Genomic DNA, 27,576 nt, shown 5'->3' with positions numbered 1-27,576 from the left:
CTAGGGGAAACCATGGCATGAATAAACTCCCCTCTGTGTTTATAACTGCTGCACAATGATGTCCCATCGGGGGACATAATGAAGAACTTCTTTTGACCAGTTTGGAGACTGACGTAGTAGCTGTTAGAAGCCATTGAAGTGCAAATCAAGGTGCGCTGCATGACAATACACAGGTAATTTTGGCCCAAAGGTACGTCTTTACCAAACAATGGGAAAGGAAAATTGAAGATTCCGAGGAGGGTTAGAAAAGATAGCTTTTAATTTCTTTGATATTCAAATGTGTAGAATAGGGATAATTTCAGGAAAATTCCACCAGTCTCCTTCATGCATAGATTCTGACGTTAAAAAAATCATTTCTTTTTGATTATTGTTAATTCTTTATCTCATACTAGTCATGGTGGAACTAAAAATTTCAAGGCACATTTGATGGTTTTAGGTTTGCTTTAAAGTTTACCTAATGATGGCTAGTGATGGACTTTGGCTGAAGTTGGTCCGAAGCCATTTGCCTGCCGAGATGAAAGAAACTGGTTTCCTATTGGCTCAAACTGTTTGTTATACCTGCTATTAATAGGGGTCAGTGATAAGCCCCTCTCACTCCACGCAGGTCCCTTTTTCCTTTGCTGCTCTTGTTTACCGTGTGTGATAGCCGGCAGGGGTTTCAGGAGGAAAGTCCACCCGAAAACTAGGTTAGTACAACTTTGTTTTAAAGGGTCAGGAACTCTACTGTCCACAGGGATGTGTTTTTCAGATTTATGCTACTTGTTGCATTGATAAACTGTTATTACATCCATGGTGGTAAAGAAATTTTCCCCTTTCAGTAGTCAAGAAAGTGACATTGTTCCAGAATGAACTATGACATGTTTGTAAACTTACTTGTCTCGAAAGTGTTTTTAATCTAATTAACCAATTTTCGGTGACAGCATACTTTTCAGTTGATAACCTTGTCAGAATAAGGGGTTGGACTGTTTTACTGCTCAATTGCAGTTGGTCGAGGGTTGTTTTTTTGCTCCAAAGTACAATCGGTCACTTCTACTTGAAGAGTTTCTGAAAAGGCTACAGTTGAAATGCGCGGCAGGACTAGCTCTCTTATGAGGTGAAGTATTATAGCTGTTTGAGGGCGGCTTTGTGATGCCGATCGGACGAGTGGTGGCCACACGCCCGCTCCTGTGTTCAAGTGTACGTTACGCGATGAAGGATCCTTAAACAGCCTCACTTTCTTCGGCAACGCCAATGCGGATGCGGGGCATGCCCAACTCACCTTGTTATGTCACCGAAATGGGAACTGTTTGCACTAAGTAATCTACATGGTGATATATTACACGGTGGTTAATATTTATGTACACCGATCAACAGTGCAAAGGTAATAACGCGAAGAAAAAAAATGGTCAATCCTAAATCGGAAGATCTTCTGGATTGTTTGTTTGAGTCATGATAGGCGATACCAATCTTGGAGAGGATGTAGCCTCTACCAGGCCCCGCGGGATGGATGGAACAATAGTAGAAATTGGCCTAATAGAATAGTATGCCAAGGGAGTTGGCTATGGAGAGAGGGTCCAATATGCCATCCACGGGAAACTGTACCCCTATAGCAGACTAACTCCTCTCTCATGTTTTCTGTCTATTTGGCCAGTTTCTACTCTTTCCAGCCGCCTCTCGGAGCCTGGTAGAAGCTAGAGAGGATGCAGGTTTTGAGATGTTGGTTTATTTTCCCTGAGACGAAACACTCGGGATTTGGGACCTGGAGAGGTTTCTTGGGGCAGTCGGGAATGCCTCAGATTCCAAACTATCTTGACCAGGCACTGTTGAGGGACGGACCGGACTTTGAAAACATTTAAGTACTTTCTCTTATCTTACAACTTACTTTCAGCCTTCATACTTTTCTCATTTCACTCATGACTAGCAAGGCAAATTTCTAACACATAAATCCTCTGCAAATAGCTTCCAAATTATAGCTTTTCAGGGAAAAGAGTTGATTCTAGAAGAGAAAACTATTTTGATAGCGATAGAGGCCTGTCCCAGTATCTAGTGTAAGGTGAGAACCTTGTGAGTTCCCTTTTGTATCACTACCAAATTGAAGCAATATGCTGGAATGCCTTTGAGTCTTTTCCTGGAATTTGCAATACAACAAATAAACACCTAATACAGCACTACAATATCGTGTGTACTTGACAACCCAAACTTGCTGTCACTGGAAGTTGGGGGTAAAATTCTGTGAAAAGAGGAAGAGGGAAGGGCACTGGAAAGTTGCCAGTGGAACAAATGACCATATCAAATCCTTTAGTTGCAGTGAGACTAATAGAATGTTCTCATGAGAAACTCTATGATGGAGGGTACTAAATATGGACTGGTCTTGAGCTGGGGGAATCCCTTTTGATATTATGTCTTGGATTGTAGATGGATTGTGGTCCTTGAATTATGAATCATTTATAGCAATACCTATAAGCTTATGGTCAGGTACACTATTCTGCTGAAGGTAGGGAAAACTTGTTGCTTTGTAACAGTGTGAAAATACAGTATATTCGTTTTATCTCTTTTTTTTCTTACATGATTCATTTTAAGACCAGGGAAGTTTAGGGCTCTGGTAAGCCTAATGTTCATTGTACATCTTGATGTTGTTTTGAATGAATATCAAAATTCTAAAGAAGGAAAAATCTGAATTCAAATACCTTTTTTTTCTTTAAATTTATGGTTTCCATATAGACTTGTGCCGCTACTACGGTTGACTGGTTATAGGACTGATGATGATAATGATGATAAAGACTCCACTGGTAACTTTTGCCAAAGTGTTATCGAAACAAAAGTGTAAACAGTTAAAAAAGTGAGATACCAAAAAAACTTTCTTTGGTGGCAAAGACTGCATCTGAACAGCAACTATGAACACCAGACTATTCAGTGAATTTTCTTCAGTAACCAGAAATTGAAGGAAAAAGGAAACTGCAGTTGAACTTGTCTTTGCAACAAAAACAACATGTGTAAATTTTAAGCACTGTTATCAGGTGAAACAGCTGGCGCTGAGTTATCAGGGGAGGTGGTGACAGGGGGTTTGGCAGAAGCCATATGCTGACAAGAAACATGGAAGCCATCAGTTCCAGCCTTGTCAGATGATTGATAAACCCCATTTAATTCCTAAACAAGCTTTAAACTTCTCCGGTGACCTTCCAGGTCACACTTGGCACAGACCAGCTGTTCAATGGTGTTCGCGTGTGTCTCACTTTCTCTTCCGAGGACCATGAAAGGAAAGGTTGCGACAAATATGGTTTCAGGAAAGATGTCCTTGGATCCTCCTTTGTTTTTTACTCCCAGTGATGTTGTTTTTGCCTGAGGCCCACAGAGATTGGCTGCCCAGATGTGGATTTAAAAGAGGAGTGGCTTCTTTCTTTCTATTCCACTGGGGGAAAACAGCTTTTTTTTCTCAAACTCAAAATTCTTTCTGTTGCATGATGTTTATGAGGAGACCAGAGTTAGGGGGTCTTCTGGGTATGACCTTAGATGGCGTTGTCCTCCATGTATAGATGTATGAGTCTGAAGGGCACAGAGCTAGAGCCTGGTCTTCCAGGGGGTGGGCACATCTAGCATTCATTACTAATGGAAATTAGGCAATTTCCAATGGGAGCTCTGGGTCCTTGGTTGAACCAGTCACATGCATTCGAAACATAACCACCCCAAGGAGCCAGGCCAGTAGTCTGGAGAGAGAGAGGGACTCTCCACAAAAAAACGTCACCAGCGCGGAACAGTCGAGTGCCAATCGAGGTGGGAGCGGGATTTGCCCATTGCCGGAATCTCCCCTTTCGGGTTGGCCGATCCGGCGGTTGAAGTGTCCTAGCCCGGGCACCACCTGCTGGCAGCGTTTGTGTGCAAGTTGCAGGTGACGTCAAGTGGCGGGCAGTACTCTAGCCTATTAGGGAGTACTTCGGGAGCCAAGCACGTGTGCCGTCCCTGGATATCCTGGCTTCTGTGTAATTGATTCCCGGTGAGGGGAACCTCCCGATATGTTACTATCCACCTGATGGGTGAAGACAACATGGCTAAGTAGACGCACTGCTGTCAGAGGAGAAGCATTGCTGAATGAATGAGTGAGTGAGGTTTTTTTTTATTCATTTTCTTCAAACCATGGGTGGAGCTGATATGTTTTGAAACTGCTTTCTCAAATATCATCATGTTCTTAGCTCTATGAAAGTGCAGATCTTAAAGAATTCTTTAGATCCAGATGAAGAATTCCTTAAGTCTTTAAAGGACTTGCAGAATGTCTGAGAAATTTTCTTTGTGCATCTCTGGAATACCAGATACAGGTTCTGGTTTTTCTCTTGGAATTTTCCGTAGTCATTGAAATCAAGGAGTGAAAACATTAGGACTTTTCTAAAACCATAAGAAATTGTCACCCTATTCATCTGAAATGTATCAAGTTCCTTGTTTTTTTTAGAGACTGATACTCTACATTTTGTTCTTGTCCTTTCGGGTTGCTTCATGGTAAAGGATTTCTCGTTTGAACTACACTTTACTAACAGTTTAATATAACAGTTAGGGTTTTCATGCTGACAGAAATCACAACCAAGTGGTAATGCTCCTAATGTGTGAAAAACAGACGTCAGGGGTAATTAGCATACAGTCAGGAACTCCAAATATTTGTTTTGTCTGCACACCATTCAAGACTGAAGATCAGACAAAAGATAACTGGGAAAGTCATTTGATTTTATCTGCTCAAGACAAAAAATCCTTTTCATTGAAATGATTCAACCCTTTTGTTTTCCCTTATATGTGTGAATACTCTTGTCACAGAAGGAAAGACTGGCAGGTTTACAGACGAAATGATAGATGATTATGTAAAAATGTCAAGAAATGCCTTCTATGGAATTTGGTCAGAATCTTTCTTGGAAGGAAAACAGGAAGAAGATTTATCATTGGTGGATTTGCATGACTGAGCTTGTCAATGGACCAATCACCTCTTTGATGTCATTTAAGCTTTGAGATTGTGTCAAGTTGTTGGAATAGGCATAAGTGTAATTGACTTTTTTTCGGAATACGAACCAGTGACAAAAATGTGTCTCATGGTTAAACATATGCATATGATAGTACCCTAAGGTAGTTTCTTTAGAGAAGAAAGCTATGGTTTGCTGACAAAATGAAATATCACTGAAATATATGAAGAGAAGATTACACGGTCCCCTTTCACAAATACGGTTTGCATTTTTCTTACAGCGTACGAAAAGCCTCACACCTAGAATTTACATATTATCAGGGATTACAGCCTCTATTGTCCTTGTCTCGAAATAACAGTTTTTTGCACATGTACCTGTATGTTTAATAGTCTTAATTAGAAGGCACAACTGTGCTAATGAAAAGGTAACAAGCTTTTATTTGATAAATGCAGCCATGCATATAATAGTACCTTTAAGGTAGATTTGTGGTTAAGAAAACTGGTTTGCTGACGAAAAATTAGTTAATCAGAGGAAATGACTTTGATGTTTTACTACGTTGACTGGTAAAACGCTGGTTTCATCAATTTCCCAGAAAAATGCTTGAGAGAGCATATGTATTGCAAATGAGCGCGAACAAATACTGAAACAAACAAAGAAGTGATACAAATTACAGAAAGCATGACATGAAAACGTTGATGAAGGTTAGACATCCAGGTAATAAGATACGCCAAAAATAGTTACTCAAGCAACTGGATAATCTTTTGAAACAGTCAGACGTTTCAGATAGCATCCGCTATCTTTCGTCAGTGACTAAGGACAGATCTGGTAGAACTAGGTTTTTATACCAAACCTCTGAATAGATATGTTAATGAAGTAAAGACACAATGAAAAGTTACATGTTGGGTTTGCTCCCATAAAATGATATAGAATTCCTTTTGTTGTTCTTCTTAATTGGAAATCTCTGTTTCCAATCAGGATAAAGCTGCCGTTCACCACTGTTGGTGTATAATTGGTGCTCTGGCTGGTAGACATATGGCAACGATTAGATTAGTGCATGTTGTGATCATATACTGTAATTCACTTTATCTTCACGGTAGCAAAAAATTTAACTGAACTTCACGGTGGCGGCAAGTGATTAACAGAACGGATGTTTGAAGGAATCATTGATGATAACAGGTTTTTTCACAGTGATGATAAGTTCACAGTACTGTCACTGTGAAAACAGTGAACATAAAGTTACAGTCAAAGAAACAAGAATTGCAGTAGTATACAAGGAAGTTGCCCAGGGAAGTGTAATTACATGCGTATTTAACTTCTTGTCCACTTTTGTGTGGTAGATTTTTCTATAAAAAAATGTAGCTACTGTATTAAAGCTGAAAACCTTATCTTTGAATACTGTTTGGTTTTGCATAATTGTCTGTCTGCGATATTCCGTAGCTTGAGGCAATGCAAAGGAAGATATCCTCAGGAATTTCTCCTTTAGGGATGAACCCTGAGGAAAGATTGTTCCAGTAGGGGTACACATGTATGTGTAAATATGATTTTTTGCCAGTTCTGCTTTGTTTTCTCGTTTTGTTGTTCTGTGTTCCTTCTTTCTGTTGTCTAATTCATTTTTTTAGAAACTTTTGGTGCTTTTTAATTTTTTTTTTCTATTTTCATAGTCATACAACTGACCTCATTCAACCAGTTTGTCTTAATCTAAATTCAATGCAGACTGCAGAGTATTTCTTTTCAGAGAAACCGTTTGAAACAAAGTCCCCCTCGAAGATCAATGGTTCAAGCTGAATAGACATAACCATTTCATAGTTCATGACAGAAGGTGTCAAAAAGGCCCAAACTAGAAAAGAACTTACAGCATCTGTAAGTCACATTGTCTAACTTGACAAAAGTTTCCAGAAGGAAGTGGGTAAAATCCCCAAGTGAGCTTGCAGACAACTGAAAACCAGGTTTACTTCCGCCATGAGAATTCCTTATGCAAAGTGCTGCAATTCCCTATGGTGGTGCTGGACCACGAGGTAAACACACCTGTTACACACCTGGGAGACTACCTGTCACACCTGGGGGCAATGGAGTTTCTCACCTGCCTTTTAAAGATGGAAATTGTACGAAAAATTCACAATCAAGGCTTGAAATCCATTTTTCAGGTATAGGGCTATATCTGCACTGGTGTACCTAACCCACATTAGGTTTACAGGGGTGCACAACAAGATATTAAGTAGAATGTCAGCAAGAGGAGAATGCAGAAGAAAGACTGCTGAGAGTCAGAGTTGCAAGCGGAATCTGGAAGTCAGTGCAAGACACTCAAAGTCACTGCAGCTTGCAACATAGTTTCAGGCTATGCAAAAAGGTGTGATGAAGTCAATTTCTTTATTTAGTGAACTTTGAAAGTTGAACTCCCCAATGAAAAGCGATGTGTTTAAGGTCTTAAGTGTTAAAAAATCATTACATAAGTGTGTGATTTGCATACTATGCAAATGCATTCAAGACATCTCTTGTATCAATACGGCAAAGTCATTGTGATTACAGTGAGTGGATACAGGATACGATAGCGTCTTAAGGAAAGTGAAGAGGGGATATAGAGGAAGCAGATGCCAGCTAACGGAAGCTCTGGTAAGTTCAGTCAACCCTAACCTGCCATCCAGTCTACCGCGGTTTGGTTAAGCTCTCTTCGGGCCAGAAGGGGCTTTCTGCCGCCAGGGTATTCTTTGGCACCCGTTGGTAGTTCTATGCGGTAGCACTGGGTGAAAATGATAACCCAAGCGGTAGAGAGATCCGTCATTTGCCGACCAAACTTTAACCGAAGACCTGCCATCCAGTCTACCGGTACCATGGTTTGGTTAAGCTCTCTTCAAGCCAGAAGGGGTATTCTTTGGCGCCCGGTGGTAGTTTTACACAGTAGCACCGGGTGCAAAGGATAACCCAAGCGGTAAAGAGCTGCGTCTGCCCCGAACAAGCCTTGGCCGAAGACACCCCGGCCTGACAATGGTACACTGGATACCAGGTTAAGTCAACCCGACCAGACGGCCACTCAGCCCGACATGGGGGATGACATGCCAGATCTGCAGGAGAGCCCCTGCCCTGGTTGTTTATGTAACGGAGACGATAGGTGGCCGAACACCTGTCTGCTAAGTGTGGGATGAGCCAACCACAGGTCCTCCTCTATTTCCTGGGTTTTAGATTTTGACTGTTAACACTTCTGTAAGTGTTTCAACATTACAGAATAAGTTCTGATTTGATAATGCTTTCACTGTGGGATACGGGTTTGCGGATTCGATGGGGTGGTCTACAGGGGTGGGCTAGTGGGGTGGGCTACCTCAGCATCTACCCTTTCTGGACCTCAAGGCTGTGCATGGGGGTTTGGCCTCTTATGGAATTTCCTTGAAGAGGATCTGGGTGGGCTAGAGGGAAGGTAACAGCACCAAGACTGGTAGAAAAGCTATTTATCATAAACAAACTTCTAAGTACTCAGTATACAATTAATTAGGATTTTAGGGAAGAGGTACAAGGGGAAATAAACTGGAAGTTGCATAGAACAGCTAGGGAATGAGAGAGCCTTTGTTTGACAAAATTCAAAACATATGTCTCACATTTAGACTAGAATGTACCAGAATGCATGTGCTTGCATACAATGTACAATGTATTTGTGGTTATGTGTGTCAGTGTGCATGAGCGTGGGTTGGAATGTTTGAAGTGTGTGTGTTTGTACAATGTAAAGTGTTGCTTGTGTTGCTCATTTCTTTCGTGTAGCCACAATGCTACTGTCCTGTTGGCCTGACTGAGCAGTTACTGCTCAGTCAGGCCAACAGGACAGTAGCATAATATAAAGGAACAGGGAACATAGCCCTCCATGTTTAAAAATCTAGAACTAGAACCCCAAAGCAATATGATCCTTCAGCAAAATAAAGCATTCTTTCCGGCCCTCCCACAGAGTGATCCATCTTTTCCTCAAGGAAATTCCATTCAATGCTAAACCCCCATGCACAGCCTTGAGGTCCAGAAAGGGTAGATGCTGAGGTAGCCCACCCCACTAGCCCACCCCTGTAGACCACCCCATCAAATCCGCAAACCCGTGGGATACAGCTTTCGAATTTGATTCCGTGGCGCTTTGTAGATTCGGGAAACGTAATTATATGTCAAGATACTAGTAGATGTACCTCCTTTGTTTCCTGGGTTTTGAAGATTTCAATTCCGTGGAATATTTCTTTGTAGAGTCTGGAAAAAGTCATTGTATTCCGAGTTCTTTAGATATAGGAGTTTCAGTTATATTAGATACTGAAAAGAAAGTTACTTAGAAAACAACCTAAAGACTTTTACTTGGCCAGTATATAGGACTTCTTAGCTCCTTTCCTCATGGTCAATAACTAGGTGAGCAAAGCATACTGAATTTTTTATTCCTTTACACTATAGAATTTGGTGCTTCTCTTCTGGAATAATTCTATTTTTGGAATTGATTCTAGAAAGGTGAATGCATTTTGGGTATTCATTCTAGACTGAAGGTCTTTTTAGCAGGCAAGGAGTCCCTATAACTGGTACATGCACACGCAGATCTTGAACATAGATCTAGACTCTCTAATGACTCACTAATTACCCCTGATCGAAAGTGTCCCAGTTTAACCAGGTGTCCTCGGTAACTGCTCAGAGACTGGTAGCCACGTCGCGGTCAGAGATGTCAGGCTGCGATAGATGTCTTATCTAAAGCCCCTGTCCGTACTAAGATGCACCCTGAACAATGGGCTTGCACAGTGGGAGAGACGGAGCTTTAACGTTGGAGCTGTCCGTACCATCGCTAAAAAAATTAGAGAGGAAAAGTGACCCTGATAACATCTCTACAGAATGGACCATTTAAAGTCACAGACGACTTATAAAGAGGTTGAATGTACGAATATGCGACAAGTTGTATTATTTTCTTTCAATGAGGGGTATACAAGACAGAGATCCCCTTTATAGCTGCTCATACCAGTTGAAATCGTAGCCCTGGTAAAGAGGAAAAGTGATACTGATAAGGTCTCTACAGAATCGACCATTTTAAGTCATAGACAGACGACTTTAGAAGAAGTTGAATAATGCATATTCTCCCAGACAAGCTGTATTTCTTTCTTTCAATGAAGGATGTACAAGAGATCCCCCTGGTAGCTGTTGATACCAGTAGAAATCGTAGCAGTAGAAATCACATGTTGGTAGCGTATGCTGTTGGCATCGTCCTAGTTTCACTGCGTATTCTCCCAGACAAGTTGTACTTCTTTGTTTCAAACTTTCAATGAAGAATATACAAGAGATTTCCTTGGTAGCTGTTGATACCAGTAGAAATCGTAGCCGTTCACGTGTTTCTAGCGTATGCTGTTGGCATCGTCCTAGTTTCACTGTGTATTCTCCCAGACAAGTTGTACTTCTTTTGTTTCAAACTTTCAATGAAGGATGTACAAGATATCCCCCTGGTAGCAGTTGATACCAGTAGAACTCGTAGCCGTTCACGTGTTTCTAGCGTATGCTGTTGGCATCGTCCTAGTTTCACTGCGTATTCTCCCAGACAAGTTGTACTTCTTTGTTTCAAACTTTCAATGAAGAATATACAAGAGATTCCCCTGGTAGCTGTTGATACCAGTAGAAATCTTAGCCGTTCACGTGTTTCTAGCATATATGCTGTTGGCATCGTCCTAGTTTCACTGTGTATTCTCCCAGACAAGTTGCACTTCTTTGTTTCAAACTTTCAATGAAGAATGTACAAGATATCCCCCTGGTAGCTGTTGATACCAGTAGAAATCTTAGCCGTTCACGTGTTTCTAGCGTATGCTGTTGCCATCGTCCTAGTTTCACTGCGTATTCTCCCAGACAAGTTGTACTTCTTTGTTTCAAACTTTCAATGAAGAATATACAAGATATCCCCCTGGTAGCTGTTGATACCTGTAGAAATCGTAGCCGTTCACGTGTGTCTAGCGTATGCTGTTGGCATCGTCCTAGTTTCACTGCGTATTCTCCCAGACAAGTTGTACTTCTTTGTTTCAAACTTTCAATGAAGAATATACAAGAGATTCCCCTGGTAGCTGTTGATACCAGTAGAAATCGTAGCCGTTCACGTGTTTCTAGCGTATGCTGTTGGCATCGTCCTAGTTTCACTGCGTATTCTCCCAGACAAGTTGTACTTCTTTGTTTCAAACTTTCAATGAAGAATATACAAGATATCCCCCTGGTAGCTGTTGATACCTGTAGAAATCGTAGCCGTTCACGTGTGTCTAGCGTATGCTGTTGGCATCGTCCTAGTTTCACTGCGTATTCTCCCAGACAAGTTGTACCTCTTTTGTTTCAAACTTTCAATGAAGGATGTACAAGAGATCCCCCTGGTAGCTGTTGATACCAGCAGAAATCGTAGCCGTTCACGTGTTTCTAGCGTATGCTGTTGGCATGGTCCTAGTTTCACTGCGTATTCTCCCAGACAAGTTGTACTTCTTTGTTTCAAACTTTCAATGAAGAATATACAAGAGATTCCCCTGGTAGCTGTTGATACCAGTAGAAATCGTAGCCGTTCACGTGTGTCTAGCGTATGCTGTTGGCATCGTCCTAGTTTCACTGCGTATTCTCCCAGACAAGTTGTACTTCTTTGTTTCAAACTTTCAATGAAGAATATACAAGAGATTTCCTTGGTAGCTGTTGATACCTGTAGAAATCGTAGCCGTTCACATGTTTCTAGCGTATGCTGTTGGCATCATCCTAGTTTCACTGCGTATTCTCCCAGACAAGTTGTACTTCTTTGTTTCAAACTTTCAATGAAGAATATACAAGAGATTTCCTTGGTAGCTGTTGATACCTGAGTAGAACTCGTAGCCGTTCACGTGTTGATAGCGTATGCTGTTGGCATCGTCCTAGTTTCATCGCAGTCGAGCACGCGGGTTCCCATACAGCCCTGCTGACAAGTGTTATCTAATATCTGTCCCTTCACCTTTAATAAGACAACAATGTTCTTCCCACGGTATAAAGCGAGGGGATGTAATCCTAGGGATGGTACTTTGATAGCTGTATTATGCAAATGAGATGAAACTGAGAGGACCCGGGAGCTGTCATTACTGGCGCTGACGTCAGCCGTGAAAGGTGTGATCTCAGCGTGTCTATCAGAACTGCCGTACTCTTCCTTAGACACAAGTCGCCACGACGCATCTCTGTGCTGTGGACTTGATCAATTTACATAGGCGTCATTTTGCTGGTTTGAACCCAAGGGCTGTCTGACTTTTGGAAAAGGTAGATTGTCTGCTCAGAAGTTGCAGGTGTCTTCGACACCGCCACTTTTCAGACCTGTGAGAACTTTTTACTATGTTTGTGTATGTTGAAACTAGTAGCTGGGCAGGGCTGTCTGCTTAAATTTTTCTGACCCATGTTTTTGATTTCATGTCTTGAGGTTTGATGCACAGAGTGGTATATTTTTCCTCTTAAGAGGCAAATTTCCTTCCCGGGACGGAGGGATCCTGGAGACAGCCTTGGCTGAAAATAGTAGTTATGTGCGCTGAGCTCATGTCCATTTATTTGTTTCCTCCCTGCAGAAGAGACCAGCCGATGCTTAGACTTTTTTTGACCTGTGAGAACTTTTTACGACATTTGTGTGTGTTGAAACTTAGAGCTGTGTGCGCTGAGCTGACATTTATTTATTTCCCTGCAGGAGAGACAAAGCGATGCGCGGCACAGCGATGACGGAAGATGTGCTGCGGTGGAACGAGGAAGACTTTGTGAAGAATTCGACCTACCTCGTCGTGGACCAAGACTGGGAAGAGGAAGGGTCGCAGCAGCCCCGAGCCGAGGGAACCCTCCCCAGAAATCTCTACCTCAAATCTAACGACCAAAATGAAGTGAGTGAAAATCTTCTTGTGTTTTATTGGATTCCTGTGTTTTACCATGTCAAAAATATGACCACTGCACAAGATTTCTATCAATATATTACAAGAGCTGCTTTTGTGTCACAAAAGTTTCTAATGAAGAAATCTCTCCCTCAAGTATATATCAACCAAAATAAAAATCTGATCGTGCTTCTTGCGATTTCATTTTTTTTACGATGTAATTTTAAAAGAAACGATCATAAAACATGACTACAAAATTTTGTCAGTAAATTGCCACAATTATGTTTGTGTCACATAAAGTTTGCTACGTTGGAACGTTTGTCCATAGACAGAAAAACTCTCCACCTTGACAGAAAAGGAAGAATTTGTTATGGAAAAGGTAACTTTGATATCAAATTTTATAGCCTTCTGAGAAGCTGCCGTCATAGCACTGTTGTGTTCAGCTGAGAAATTAAGGACTGATATCTTCAACATCAAACATTTAAGGTATCTGACTGTATCAAATTAAGTTGGAGTAAATCATGAATAGAGTTCCAATCCCTGTTTAGGTTGCAGAAAGGGAGGGGTCCCGATAGGCCCTCGGGTGATTCTTTAACATGCTTGACGTGTTTGCTTTCTGTTTTGTTCCCCTAATTCCTGTTGATTCTTACTTTACACAAGTCACGCATTCAGAAAATGTCGGCATCAGTAGACACCTTAGTCACAAGGAGAAAACTGCATTGCCATACATTTATATAGCAGGGGAGGGCCCTTCACGATCAGAGTCATTTCCCATGTAACGAAGTTGAGCGGACACAAAAGTCTACGGCAGGTGTTCGGAGTCCTGTGTAACTTTCTCTGTTTCTGTACCGTGAATTGAGACACCTTCGGTTGTTGAGTTGATTGTTTCGACAACGAACACCTGTTCTCGCCCCTTTCCCCCGTGGCGCCGTTTCTTCCTACTTGTCATCCTTGCGAGTCCTTTAATTCCCACACCATGGTCTCAAACCCTACCAACACCCACGCCTTTCCAGCGAAGTTTGTTTACCGCCCTTTCGCGACATCACTTTTTCCCACAAGAATGTCCGAGCGGTGACAAGCCTCTATGCCGAACATGCTCCGTCCATGTCAGCAAATAGGACGACAGAGATCCTCTTACCCTAACTCTGTCACTGCTGCTAACCCAATCATCTCGGCCATGTGAGAAGGTGGCTTTAGATTGAGAGGTCTACTAACTTGATACGGCTGCTGTTCTGTTGATAGAAATTAACTTCTAATCCCCATCCTTCCTCTGACAATGAGGTGTCTGCTCGGATTGTTTTCCCCTCGAGGAGCTTGGGTTGTGGGCAGAGAAGACATGATACATGTGATCACCTTTCCTGTTGTCTTGGCTAATGCACATTTGTTTTCTGGACGGCAGTTTTACTCCAGGAATGCAAACTGACTAAGGTAAACATGGGAATAAACTGTTTGTTTAGGAAAGTCCAGAAGAAGCATTCTGGAGAAAAGGTGTTCACCTGCAAATTCCATCCTCGTGGTGGGAAATGATTAATATGCAGTCAATCGTGAAGCTGATAATCTTGTCTGTCTGAAATCATCTCATGCATGACTTTTTCCTTGGCTGCCTTTGCCAACAGCTAGTGCTCTCAGCTTATTCGAAATTTAAGAAACGAAGGAAAGAGAAAGAAGACTATAATATATACCAATGATGCTCAAACAGTAAATAATAATAAATAATTTTTTCAAGGCAAATTATGCTAAAAAAATGTATTTTTAGATGTCCTTGTCATACATGCACATGGAATTTTTATTTTTATTTGTCAGCAAGAAAGTTATAGAAATATTTCAGGTTATGCATTACATTTTCTTATCATGGAAGCTCATCTGTGTTGGTAGTAATCATAATACAATGCTAAACTTTCTTCCAACACTAAGGTATACATGGATCAAATTTCTTCAGGATTTTTGTTTTTTATTATAAACAATTAATAAAATATGGTGTCTTTTTTATCTACACAGGTTTTGGGCGTGTGCAGCAAAGAATACATTCCACAAGGCACGCGGTTCGGGCCGCTGGTGGGGCAGGTGTTCCGCAGGGACGAGGTGCCGAAGGGAGCCAACCGCAAATATTTCTGGAGGGTGAGTAATAAGGAATGAAAGACGTTTATTGTACGTTTAGCTACTGTAATTCTTGATTTGTTAACTGTAACTTAATTTTAGCTAATTTAACGGTCACTAGTCAACCGCTAAAATGTCATCATCGCAAATATTTGATCACTAACATTTGAGACAGTAATGTTTGCTCCCAACGTTAGAATTAAATGCAGTCAACTACTCCCTTTTCCCCCAACTGCTAAAATTACCGACCGTTATATTAAAGTGATTTACAGTAATAAGAGCATAAGGCCACACCAATCTAATTTCTTGGTTACCAGATTTATATTTTCCACACTAAAAAATTTTGGGAAAAAAAATAATCATGAAAACAGAAGGCTGGCCCTGCCTTCTGTTTTCATGATTTTTTTTTTCTAGAATTTTTTTTTTTGGGAAAATAAAAATCCGGTAACCAAGAAATTAGATTAGTGTGGCCTTATGCTTTTACTAGCTAAGTACAGGTCATGGTGATAAAAGCAGAAGTACAATTACAGTGATATGAGAATGTGATATCTTACTGCATCTACAATGATTAATGTATACTACTTGGTTCAGCATGTACATTGTATTTACATGCCAGGGTTGCCCAACAAGTGAAAGCTATTTCTAAGGGCTAACCCTGGGGGAAAAAACATGACCATTTCAACTTGGTACACGTTCAACTTCTTAACCTTCTCCCTGCTGCCTAACTCTGTAACCAATAGAGAGTTGGGTGCCAAACGGCTACTTCAGTGTGCTAAAGGTTAAGACAGCGGTAGATGTAAGGCCATATATATGGAGCTTATAGATAGTTTATCAAATTCCATTTTCATTGTACTGTACAACAAGTAAAGATGACAAGAGTACAACAGTCCAACCATCACACATATAGGATCAAGTCCCTTATCAACAACGTGCAAGATTTCTGAGCTGTTAATCCCGCATGTAAGGGAGATGACAGAGGCAAACAGGGATCGCTTTCCTGTACCCATGTCCAACACAGTGTCTACTTTAATAGCTATTAGTCTATCTTTCAGTGGATAAGGTATTCACAGAGGCAAGGACACAAAGCATGACTTGTACTTCTAGTTCTGCCCTTCCGTTGCAGCTGAAGACACAAAACCTCGAACGGTGACGTAGCTTTTTTGCAATGTTTTTCTCCAGCAGGGTGTACGAAATGCATACGTATGATGTGGAAGTGCTTTCTGAGCCTTAGGTTAAGCAAACCTTTCAAGAGGTTTCAACCCAGGTAGTTTACAATGGGGGCAAGACGTCGTGATGGAAAGGACGCACCCCTATAGTTGGGATAAGGGCTAGTCCGGCCCCACTTACGACGTCTTACCAGGGACAACAAACATGGGGGGATGCAGTAGCAAGTAAAACACCAAACAGGTGACCTAGTTACAACTCAAAACAACTCTGATTTAAAAACACAGGTCGCTCCGGTATGGCAATGTCAGCATACCTATATGGGTGACTCAGACTCTGGGATTTGTTAACCTGGCATCCCGTCTACCGTGGATTGGCCAGGCTCTCTTCGGGACAGAAGGGGCTTTCCGCCGTAGGGGTAATCTTCCGCCACCCGGTAGGAGTTTCACAACTCCTACTGCATAAAACTCCAACCGCTTTCTGCTACCGAGGTATTTCTTTTGGCACCGAATAGTAGTTTTACGCAGTAGGAGCCCAATTAAACTCCTGCCACTGACGTACAGCTAGGCTCTACCAGCCTCCGCGGGTCACTGGGAAAATAGTAGAAATTGGCCAAAATAGAGTCAATTGTACGAAGGGTCCTCAGTCAGCTACGGAGATGGGGTCCAATATTGCAACCCTAACTGCGCCTGCGAATGAAACCCTCCATGGCCAAAGTCCCTCGGCAAATGTTCTCCCTATAGCCGGCGCGGTTAGTCTGGTAGAGACTACGTAAAGCAGCCACCGGGTGCAAAAAGAATACCCAGGCATCAGAAAGCTCCATTTGTCCCAAATATACGAAGCCAAAGACGACAGACTAGATGCCAGGTTAGGGATTTGTAAACATCAGTGCTAATTAAGTTCTGCGTTCTCGTTAAAGGTGTACGACAGAGAGGAGTTCCAGTTCTATGTCGACGGGTACGACACCACGAAGAGCAACTGGATGCGCTATGTCAACCCGGCGCACAGCGGAGAGGAGCAGAACCTGGTGGCCTGCCAACACGACATGAAGATTTACTTCTTCACTATCAAGGTTTGTTTGTTTGTTTGTTTGTTTGTTTGTTTGTTTGTGTTTATGTTTATTTCACCAGGGGAATCATGTCGCCAGGTTGGTCTAAACATGACAAGGCTGTGTTCATGATCCGACCCTATGTCTAGGGACTGAAATTTTCTTGTTGGGACAGAGAAGAATTTCACCCCATCCGTCAAAAAATGTAGTGATGAAATTTTTTGAAGTATTTTTGTAATTCGCTTGAAATAACAGATATACTTCTTCACTATCAAGGTTTGTCTAAGCAGGACATGGCTCTTGATCCGTCCGGACAAGAATTTCATCCCATCTGTCAAAATAGTTTATTGATGAATACTTTTTGAAGTATTTTCGTAATTAGCTTAGGCCACACCATTTAGATTTCTTGGTTAACGGGTTTTAAAAAAAATGCTATATTGGAAATTCAACATGAAAACAGAATCTCAGAGGAAAGTCTGTACTTTGGTGCAGACAGTTTCAGGTGCAAGTTTTTACCTCAGTTTTAATAATGTTCTCCTGCTGAAAAAAAAAAAAATCTGTTAACCAAGAAATTAAATTCGTGTGGCCTTAGAATACATGTAACAGATGTAACATCAAACATTGGCTCCCGAAAAATGAGTGGGACGTACAAAAATGTAAAGCTAGCAACAGCCGTGAAACATGAACATAACTTTTGGTTTGCAGGTTGTAAGTTGCAGGTTGTAAGTTGCAGGCAGAAGCAAAGTGCCTTACTTTGACCCTGTTTTTACGACATTGGAAACAGGAACTGGTCGCATCGAATTTGTACTTTACCCACAGATATCACCTTACGTGTTCAGGCCTAAAGTTGTTTTAGCAGCAGGTGTGCCGACCTGTTTTAAGAAGCACAGTCAATGTGAGAAGTGCTTTATTGTCTATTCTTACACCTTACAGTTTTCACCTGAGAAAACAGGGCCAAAGTTGTGTTGACAACAAAGGGCAAGAGACATAGACCCAACAGTTCATACCGTACCAGGATTCACGAATCAGCAGATTTACCGCAAATCCTGGTATGAACGGTCCGAATCCACCTCTGACGGGGTCAACTTCTATCCACCTAATCCACCTCAGGGAATTTGATTTTCGGCTGATCAAATCGTGATCATTTCCTTCCCTTGGGTAAATCGCGATTCGTAAGTCCTGGTATGAATGAAGTCATCCATTGTACAATGTGTGTTGTCTTCTATTGTTTTACATCGCCTTCTACAGTTATTGTACTAAACCCAATAAGGAAACTCATGAAGATGTTGTGATTATGTCGCAGCCTGCTCTACCTGTCCATTGTACAATGTGTGTTGTCTTGTATGAGGTACGTTTCAAAAGAGCCTGATCCTTCTCTATCTATCTATTGCACTGAACTTCATCATCATCATCTATCGGCCATTGGCCGGGACTAAATAAGTACATACATTACTCCATATTGCCCTGTCCAACATCATTTGTCCTAAGTGTTCATATGCAATCTCAGTGTCTCTGGCTAAACTATCGGTAAAAGTCAAACTTCTGCAGTGCACTTGGCCTCTTGGTTTCCAAAGAGGGATGTCCGAAACTGCTCAACATAACCCAATAAGGTAACTGATGGAGATGTTGTGGTTGTGTTCCAGCCTGTTCTACCTGTCCATTGTACAATGTGTGTTGTCTTGTTTGAGGTACGTTTCAAAAGAGCCTGATCCTTATCTTTCTATTAAACCAAACTTAGGCCACACCAGTTTAATTTCTTGGTTAACAGATTTTTATTTTCAACAAAAAAATAAAATTTAGAAAAAAAAATCATGAAAACAGAAGCCTTCTGTTTTTAGGAATTTTTTTTTTCTAAATTTTTTTTTTTTTTTGAAAAAAAAAATCTGTTAGCCAAGAAATTAAATTGGTGTGGCCTGAACCTGAAAAGGTAACTGATGGAGATGTTGTGATTGTGTTCCAGCCTGTTCTACCTAACACGGAGCTGCTGGTCTGGTACTGTCGCGAGTTCGCGGAACGGCTCAACTACCCGCCCAGCGGGGAACTGATGATGCAGAGAATAAGTGAGTTTCAGAATCTTACGAGTTAAAGGTAAAAGGTAAAGCAGTCATCCTCAATTGAGGTGAAGCATGATGCTTTTTCTAGTAGCTAGTGGTAAGGAGGCTTCGCTACGGTTCACGTTTTTGGCCAAGTTAAAGGAACAGGTTTCCTGAATGGTTTTCGAGAAAGAGCAGCCATTGTCTAAGTGCTTTTGCTCAAAAGTATTGAGGAATATACACTGAAGAGCTGACTAGTATTGAATTAGCAACAATTAGGAAAGTGGTGTTCGCTCACCAATCTGAAAGTAAAGAGTACATACTGATTGTATAGGTAAGGGTAGAGATCACGATCAAAGTCTGTAAATCTAAAGTGACTCCCTTAAAAGACAGTCAGAACTTTTCAGGTTTTCTTCTTTTTACTTTAGTAGATCTATAGATTGGTTAATGTCCCAAAACTTCTTTGGATAGTGCAGCGGTATTTCCGGACCAGTAAAAAACACAATGAATGTAGTTCTTTACCCATTTTGTGTAAAAGGAGTTGGAGAAGAGAAGAGTACACCACGATCAGCTCATACATGCACAAAAAGGCTGTTGAATTATTACTATCGCTAATCCAAAATATTTTCCTTTCCCCCCAGAGCAAGCTCTCCTGAAGGAACCCAGTCTACCTCACACCAACCCCTCGGAACAGACGGCGAACAATAACAATGACAATATCCCCATAGACTTCAGCAAAGGCAGGTCCGCCAGTCCCTCTCCTGTCAGCCCGACCAATGGGCACGCTGCGTCGCCCCAAAGCCAAGTACAAGTTCAAGTTCCTGTGCCAAATGCTGCTAGCATCTCTCTACCGGTCACAAGCGAGAGGCACGACCATAAGGAGAGAAACGGACTAGCCAATGGCCACCCAGATGAAACACGTTATAGCCTCAAGCCGCTGCCTAGCTCGTTTTTCCTGCCCGGCGCAGTGGCCAACGGGACCCCGAACACCACCGTCGTGAGCCCGACGGAAGCGACGAAAGCCCACATATTCCCGAGCCTGCCGGGTCTTCCCAAACCTCCAGCCTTGCTTCCCAACCTCCCCTACCTCAACGGCTACACGCCGCCGTTTCCGTTTGTCTACCACGACGCGCACGCCAGATTCGGCCTACTTCGCCCGCCGTTCGACAGCGCCCTCTTGCGAAATGGCCACCGGTTGCCGCCTTCCGACCTGCGGATGCTGGGATCGGGGCCCGTGATGACGCCGCCCCTGGGTAGAATCGGCGACATGCCTCACAGCATGATCAAGGTTTGTTTGTTTGTTTGTTGGTTTGCACAAATAGAAGTAAAAAACAGGCAGATAAATATATAACAAAAGTGCAGGAGGAGGGAGGAAACCCGGGAGGCTTTTCTAAGCCCTCCTTCTATAAACTAACTATAAACTAATAATGAAATACAATTATAACGAAAACCTTAGATATAACCAATATTTAATACAATTCAATAGAAGCAAAAATTGGAACACGATAATACATAAATACATCAATAAGTATGCAACAAATCAACATTTTGATATCTGAACTTAAAGGTCAAAACGGAGCCCGCCGACATCAGCAACAACGGCAGGGAGAGAGCGGAGCTGTCCGTGGCGACGTCGCACTACATGGGTACTCCTGCAGGGAACGGTCGTCACGGCGACGCGGCCAGCCCGAGCAAGCCCAGGAGGCAGATCCAGGGGTACAAGTCGCTCCCGTACCCGCTCATCAAGAAGAACGGGAAGATCAGTTACGAGTGCAACGTGTGCCAGAAGGTGTGTTTGTAGGACATAGGATCTTAGACCACATAGTGAGTAGGACATCTGTGTCTGATTAGTGATCAATAAAGGCAGGAGCCCACATGCTCCTAGATTCAGTCTTGACCGAGAAACCACAGAGTGAGCATCTATACTTTCCTACACTGGTGGCAGTGGTTCTTAGTCTTTGAGTTACTGTAATTCACTTTATCTTCACGGTAGCAAAACTTAAGTGTGTAAGAAAAATAGACATTTTCACTGAACTTGAACTTCACGGTGGTGGCAGGTGATTTGCAGAACGGATGTGTGAAGGAATCATATATAGTAACTAGTGTAACAGGTTTTTCACGGTGATGATAAGTTCACGGTACAGAGATGACCGTGAAAACAGTGAACATAAAGTTACAATGAAGGAAACAAGTATGTTCTTAGACTTCGAGTTATTTTATCCTCGACATGCGTTGCCTCAAGATCCATTTTACATTTATGTAGTTTTGAACCCCGTATATAATCCAATATGTTTTGAATTGCATTTAACGTTTTTGTAAGCAGTTATTGTGATTTAAATGATTTTGATATCTCAGAATACTACTCAATACTCTGTCAGAGCAATTCAGGGTCCTATCATGAGACCCTGCCAGTCTGTGACAAAGACAAACAAGGCGGCCCAAACCTACACCCTTGTTCCTTACATCACAAGCTATCTGCCACCAAAAGATCAAGACCATTGCACGTCCAGGTCAAAAGATACCCCAAAAAAAGAAGTTCTGCCGCAGTACCAAGGTCACATACCAGGGGGCCAAAAATTAACCTTCGTCTTCCCAACACCTTCCCACATACCAAATATCACCATAATCCATCCAGAGGTTCTTGAGTTATGCTGACTGCAACAATCCAGAAACACAGACACACCCAGAACTCTATTTTCTTCTTTTTTTGTGGCGATGATAATAAAACCTCATTATGTTTTAAGGTGTTTGGGCAGCTGTCCAACCTGAAGGTCCACCTGAGGGTCCACAGCGGCGAGCGACCCTTCAAGTGCCAGACCTGCGGCAAGGGCTTCACTCAGCTGGCTCACCTGCAGAAGCATCACCTGGTGCACACAGGTGTGTAGGAGATCCCAAATCAACGTCAATAAGAGATCCCCATTGCACTCACAGATACAGATACAGAAATGCAGGGCACAAAAGTTGACAAACAGATGATATTTTCCAAACCATTAAAATACATGAATATTCTATCAAATGAAAAAAATATTGGCATGTTCAGAACAATTAAACACACCCAGGTGTGTAGGAGATACGAACTCAACGTCAACGAAAAGAACCCACTGTTGTTTAATCTGTATACCGCAAACTCCAGCTGTCCGGGGGTTTCTGTCCCCTCTCCTACTCCTTGGCAGCGAGGTGGTTACAGGGCGGCAAGCGGTCACAGGAGGCTTGATTGAATTCAGGCTAACTGTTGTTAGTCTGGACAAAAATTAGACCCCCAAAAAAGGATCTTCTCTTGACAGTTCGTCTGAGACAAAGTTGAACCGTGATTTTCGAACGTACCCAAACTTTGACTGTCCAACTCCAGTCTTTATCAAATAATGAGCAATGTGCTGTTTCTGTGACTTGGTGAGCTGTTCAACTATGCTTGAGAAAAAATTGGATGATTTTTGACTAGGACAGTCTCCCTTACCATGCATGAATGTTGTTTGAAACCAAATTATCCATCTAAATACCAGAAAAATATACAACAAAAGTGGACGATATGTCACAAATTTACTTCTAAATGACCCCATCATTAGAATCTATAGCAACTCACTTCTTAAAACACATCTGCGTTCCTCTTCCACCAGGTGAGAAGCCCCACGAGTGCCAGATCTGTCACAAACGTTTCAGCAGCACCAGCAACCTGAAGACCCACCTACGGCTGCACAGCGGGGAGAAACCTTACCAGTGCAAGGTCAGTAACTCCAACTAGCAACAGGCAACTGGATATGATTTTGGAAATAGTCAGATTCAGGTAGCATCCGCTACCTTTTGTTGGTGAGCAAAGATCTGTAGATCAGTGGGGAGAAGCCTTATCAGTGCAAGGTCAGTAACGCCAACTAGCAGTTACTCCAGCAACTGGATATGATTTTGGAAAGGGTAAGATGCTTAAGGTAGTATCCACTACCTTTTGTCAGTGAGTAAAATCTGTAGATAAGCAGGTCTTTAACCACTAACTATGAATGGACGTATCAAGGTCAGTAAGCATGTCTTGTACCAGGGTTGTCTCCAGCTTTAAAATTCTTTCCGTCCCACTCATTGCTTGGGAGCCAATTTTTAAATTTTGTATTGTTGAATTTGTCATCTTAAGCTTAAAAAAATACATTTTCATCAGTTTTATCTCCTAAAATTGATATTTGGGGGAAAGAAGGGGTTGAATTTTTTCCGTCCCAACAAGCAAATTTCCGTCCAGAGACCGAAGGACGGGTCCTGGAGACAGCCCTGCCTTGTACTGCGTTCTAGTGTTCCTGGTCTGTTCTCGGTGGATGTTGGACTCTCCGCCCCTTTCCCTACTTGGCCCATGGCTAATCAGACCAGATCAGTATACAATTCGGCCCTTTACCTGTGTGCAGTCAACTCGGCTCAACACCTAGATGACACTTACTTCTTTCTAAGAAGTGCTTTTTCGTCGAAAATTGGATCAGGACAATTCAACCCTTCGTCAACTTGACCCAGTCAACTCGGCTCAACGTCCTGGCCAAACTTTTATTCGGCCTGTTATCATGATCGGTTTTGCTGTGTCAGCTTTTTTCAGTGTACAAGAAAATGACCATGTAGGTAATAACTTCTGTCCTCACTTTATCTCCCTACAGCTGTGCCCAGCCAAGTTCACCCAGTACGTTCACCTCAAGCTGCACAAGCGGCTCCACGGACGCGACCGCCCCTTCCAGTGCCAGCACTGCCACCACGCGTACGTGTACCGCTGCCAGCTCATGCTGCACCAGACCAAGCCCTGCGCCCCGGACGAGGACGGCAGCACCCCCGCCTTCCCTCCCGAAGAGTGCGACGAGCATTGCGGCGGATGTTCGGGCGAATGCGACGAAGACGACCAAAGGAGTGACGTGTCTGACGACGGCGAGCGTAGCGAGGAAAAACACGACAGTGCCGCAGCCACGGGCCAAGAGTACACCCTACTGGAGGCAACGAAAAAGGACCCGACGATGGACACATCGGATGATGGTGAGCACTACAGCAGCAAAAGCAGCCCAAGCAACGTCAGTGATGGCAGCGGCAGCGAGGAAAGCGGGTTCGGTACCAGCACAAGCGTGCTGTCAGAGGGCCATGAGGAGGAAGCGCCCACGAAAGAGAACTTTTCGAAACAGGACGTTGAAATGTCGGCTGTTTAGAATTAGATAGAAGAAGAAGAAAAGTGACCTTATCAGTGATTGTTGCAACATCGATTCATACAGGGTAAATTTGTACAATTGTTGTACACTAATCTGCATTTCAGCAACAGACTCTATGCAAAACCAGGAATCAAAGAGTACAGTTTGAATTTTGTATTCACGTTTTCACAAAGATACAGCATTCCAAGTAGGCATTGCAGCGACAGAAAACAAAACGCTGTCTGCATTTGACAATCAAACTTTAACAACTTGTTTCTGTTGGATATGATGATTTTCATGTCACCATTATGTGAAAACATTCAACTATCAACACAAGACTTAACTATGCAATTGGAGCAGGCTCCATACGATACACAAACAACCTCATCAAAGTATACTCTTTTTTGTTTTGTTTATACAAATAGCTAAGTACAATCAAGACAAAGGACAATCATTATTATCTGTTCTTTTCTGGATAGACTTTTCTGTATATCTTCCCAAAAATCTGAATTACTTATATCAACTTTGTGATATATATGTCTAGAATTTTTTGTATCTTCCAGAAAGACTGAAGTACTTATATGGCATAGACTTTTGTGATATATGTCTATGTTTCTTTATGAAAAAATGCAAATCATGATTGTCAAATATGCAGACAGAAGAATATGATGTGTTGAACTTTGATAATTACTACTTCTCAGTAGAGCCCATGTACCAAAGTTACATGACAAGTTCTGTCAACTATAGAAAGCAGCAATTTTATCTATACTAAACGTACATTTTTTGGAAGAAACGCCAGTACAGAATTATTGTTTCTCTTTCTCTGTATATTAAACTAATTTAACCATTGGAATAATCTGTATCCGAAGTCCACATATTTATTATTTCAAATATTATATATGTATAAATGCAAACGTTCCATGTCACCAAAAAGCCACAAAATACCTCAGTTTCAAGACCATACAGTATAGGCATAATTTTGTGTACATATTGTTTACATTCAATCACACAGTTTTATATATTATCTGTACTGTTTGTGAATTCCTCACGAAGGTATACCCACCTATTTTATATATATACTGTTTTCCTTGTTCACTTGAAAGCATAGAAACTTTCCTCCAAACTATGATAGTCTAACAACTACTTTTCTTGCTTTATGAAAACTACTTGTAGTTCCAGTAAAATGATCTTCCATGTTGAAAATTCTAGAGGACTGTCTAGCATGTTATAGAAAGACTTCTGTCTTCTTGATTGCTGCATTCATTCTTTAAGATAGTTAACCACTCTATAGTTGTTATTGCTTGAACCTGGTAGATGCTGTATTGTTATGAGAAAAACATGTAGAGAGCTAAGCTTTTTTCGGAAACTCCTGTTTCAAATCTTAGATAATGACATCTTAAAATGGAATAGACAATCATGATAAGTGATGTCATGACTTGGTTGTATAAGCCTCAATTGTTGAAAAACAATGTTAAAAGCCCTGTTATTGTTAGTAGCCCTCAAGTCAGGAAAATGAATTGTTTAGACGAATTTAAGTGCCCAAAAATGTTGGTTATCAATTTGAACTCATGGTTCGGTCTGGGTTTTGCTAGATGCCAGAAGCTTGCAAGATTTTCAGTGGTTTGTCAAACTCTTGACTATGCACATGTTTTCCTTTACCGTAATAGTACTGTATTAGTGATATTTTGCCAAAGTGAAAGAAAAATCTGTTGCCAAAGTTATCTATCTTGAGAAAGTTGCAAAAATCTTCATCCAAATTGTGGTTGAACAGTGATTTCATGTTGCTCATGTTCTAGCAAGTGTTTCTTGCAAATGTTCTATCTAGGATTAGGTGATAACTTTTGCCTTTGTAAATAATAATTTCACAATGGTTGGATATTATGGAGTTGGAGTTGGGGATGTGGGTTGGATTGATATGAAATATTATCTGCACATAATTAACTTCTCTCTGGGTTATTTTGATTGTGCTAACCTCACCTTGCTTTTGGTAATTTGGGAGCCTTCCTTTGTACAGCTGCACATCACTAATAATTTCTCCTTTTTCAATTTTGGACGAAAGTGAGGGGTGTTGATCTAATTTGGCTTGTTTACGATGGAATCTAACATTGATTGTTAGCTAGGTTGAGAATTAATTAGTAAAATGATAATCAAGAATATTATTCTCAGGGTCGAATGCACAATTGCTGCAAATCTTGTATGAAAAGAATGTGTTCTATTTGTTTTTCTTCTCTTTATGTATAGATATGATTTCTCCTCACATAATAACTCTACACTTGTCAGTATATTTCTTGGTATATTTCTGGTGAAAGGATATATATTTATGTACACTGTACATCTGTTATACAAATGTCTTGCCATATAATGCACTGCACTTGCAAACATAAACATAACCAACAAGTTACAGAAGATGAATTTATTTTTCATACACAGGAGATTTTGTGAAAGAAATGTTTACTGAATTAAATGAATTGAGAAGAAACTTAGTTGTTGTGTTGTGATTTTTTCTCTGTCTGTAGTTAGTATGGTAAGAGACAGGGGGCGCTGTTTAATGGTGAACTACGAGCAGTGAAATCGATGTATTGGTATTGTTTTAAATTACACCACTGCAAAATTGAAACCATGCATGCTGTACAACAACATGGCTGGACATTAATAATTGTGAACCCATTCTTAAAGTGTAAATGTAATGATTAGAGTATGATTATTTAGGTATGTAAAATACCTCCTTGGTAAAATATAATGTAATATTTCATAATACTGTACTTTCATAGGTCGTTGCAGAACATCACAGGTTGAAGATTCTAAAAGTGATTGAATTAAATGAAACCAATATTTCATATACACGTATTTCATTTTTATTTCATTAGAATTGCAACGGCACAATACACGTGAAACCAATACAAAGGTCGGACCGTTTTTTCCTAGCCTCTACCAGGCTCCGTCCTATCGTTGGGAAAATAGTAGAAATCAGCCGCGGTACTTCGCTATCCAGGGTAGGTCCGCTATACCAAGGAGGTTTAATCCTTGGCTATACAGTAAGGTTCCATTTCGATGGACGGATGGCAGATTGGACCCTCTCTCCGCAGCTAACTCCCTTGGCACACTATTCACTCTATTAGGCCAATTTCTACTATTTTTCCAGCCATCCCGCGGAGCCTGGTAGAGGCTAGTTGTTTTCCCACCCCGTCCAGATTTTCCCGCGCTTTTCGCCATCCGGACTGGGACTGGACAACTCTTTCCAACCCTAAAAGTGAAAGTGAAACTTGATACATCAGTATTCTGTATTGGTATAACGCGAAACCTGTCAGTATTAGACCTCTTTACCATCGCCGCCCTTCCTCGCCACAATTTTCAATTCCTTTTGAT

At 41.5% G+C, this 27,576-nt stretch overlaps 1 protein-coding gene across 9 annotated transcripts in view; it reads left to right on the top strand.

The window, feature by feature from the left end:
• LOC136428816 (PR domain zinc finger protein 1-like) overlaps positions 1-26,693 on the top strand; it is a 39,238-nt gene extending 12,545 nt beyond the window's left edge. For 6 of the 9 annotated variants that reach the window (XM_066418620.1, XM_066418603.1, XM_066418612.1 and 3 more), the window contains 9 exons: positions 12,562-12,748; positions 14,735-14,854; positions 16,917-17,069; positions 19,006-19,105; positions 19,720-20,366; positions 20,646-20,867; positions 21,823-21,955; positions 22,693-22,799; positions 23,698-26,693. In XM_066418620.1, the coding sequence (XP_066274717.1) occupies positions 12,575-12,748; positions 14,735-14,854; positions 16,917-17,069; positions 19,006-19,105; positions 19,720-20,366; positions 20,646-20,867; positions 21,823-21,955; positions 22,693-22,799; positions 23,698-24,231 (2,190 nt within the window). In that variant the 5' untranslated portion in view covers positions 12,562-12,574 and the 3' untranslated portion in view covers positions 24,232-26,693. Of the gene's footprint in view, positions 1-554; positions 687-3,477; positions 4,074-7,416; positions 7,527-12,561; positions 12,749-14,734; positions 14,855-16,916; positions 17,070-19,005; positions 19,106-19,719; positions 20,367-20,645; positions 20,868-21,822; positions 21,956-22,692; positions 22,800-23,697 lie in introns of those variants that run through there. The other 3 variants (XM_066418630.1, XM_066418593.1, XM_066418638.1) reach the window with 3 other exon arrangements.
• Positions 26,694-27,576: the final 883 nt, after the last annotated feature.

Source organism: Branchiostoma lanceolatum, chromosome 1 (genome assembly GCF_035083965.1).
Source record: "Branchiostoma lanceolatum isolate klBraLanc5 chromosome 1, klBraLanc5.hap2, whole genome shotgun sequence".
Classification (NCBI taxonomy): Eukaryota; Metazoa; Chordata; class Leptocardii; order Amphioxiformes; family Branchiostomatidae; genus Branchiostoma; species Branchiostoma lanceolatum.
Note: the sequence above shows the minus strand (reverse complement) of the source record. Positions and strands in the feature narration are given on the sequence as shown.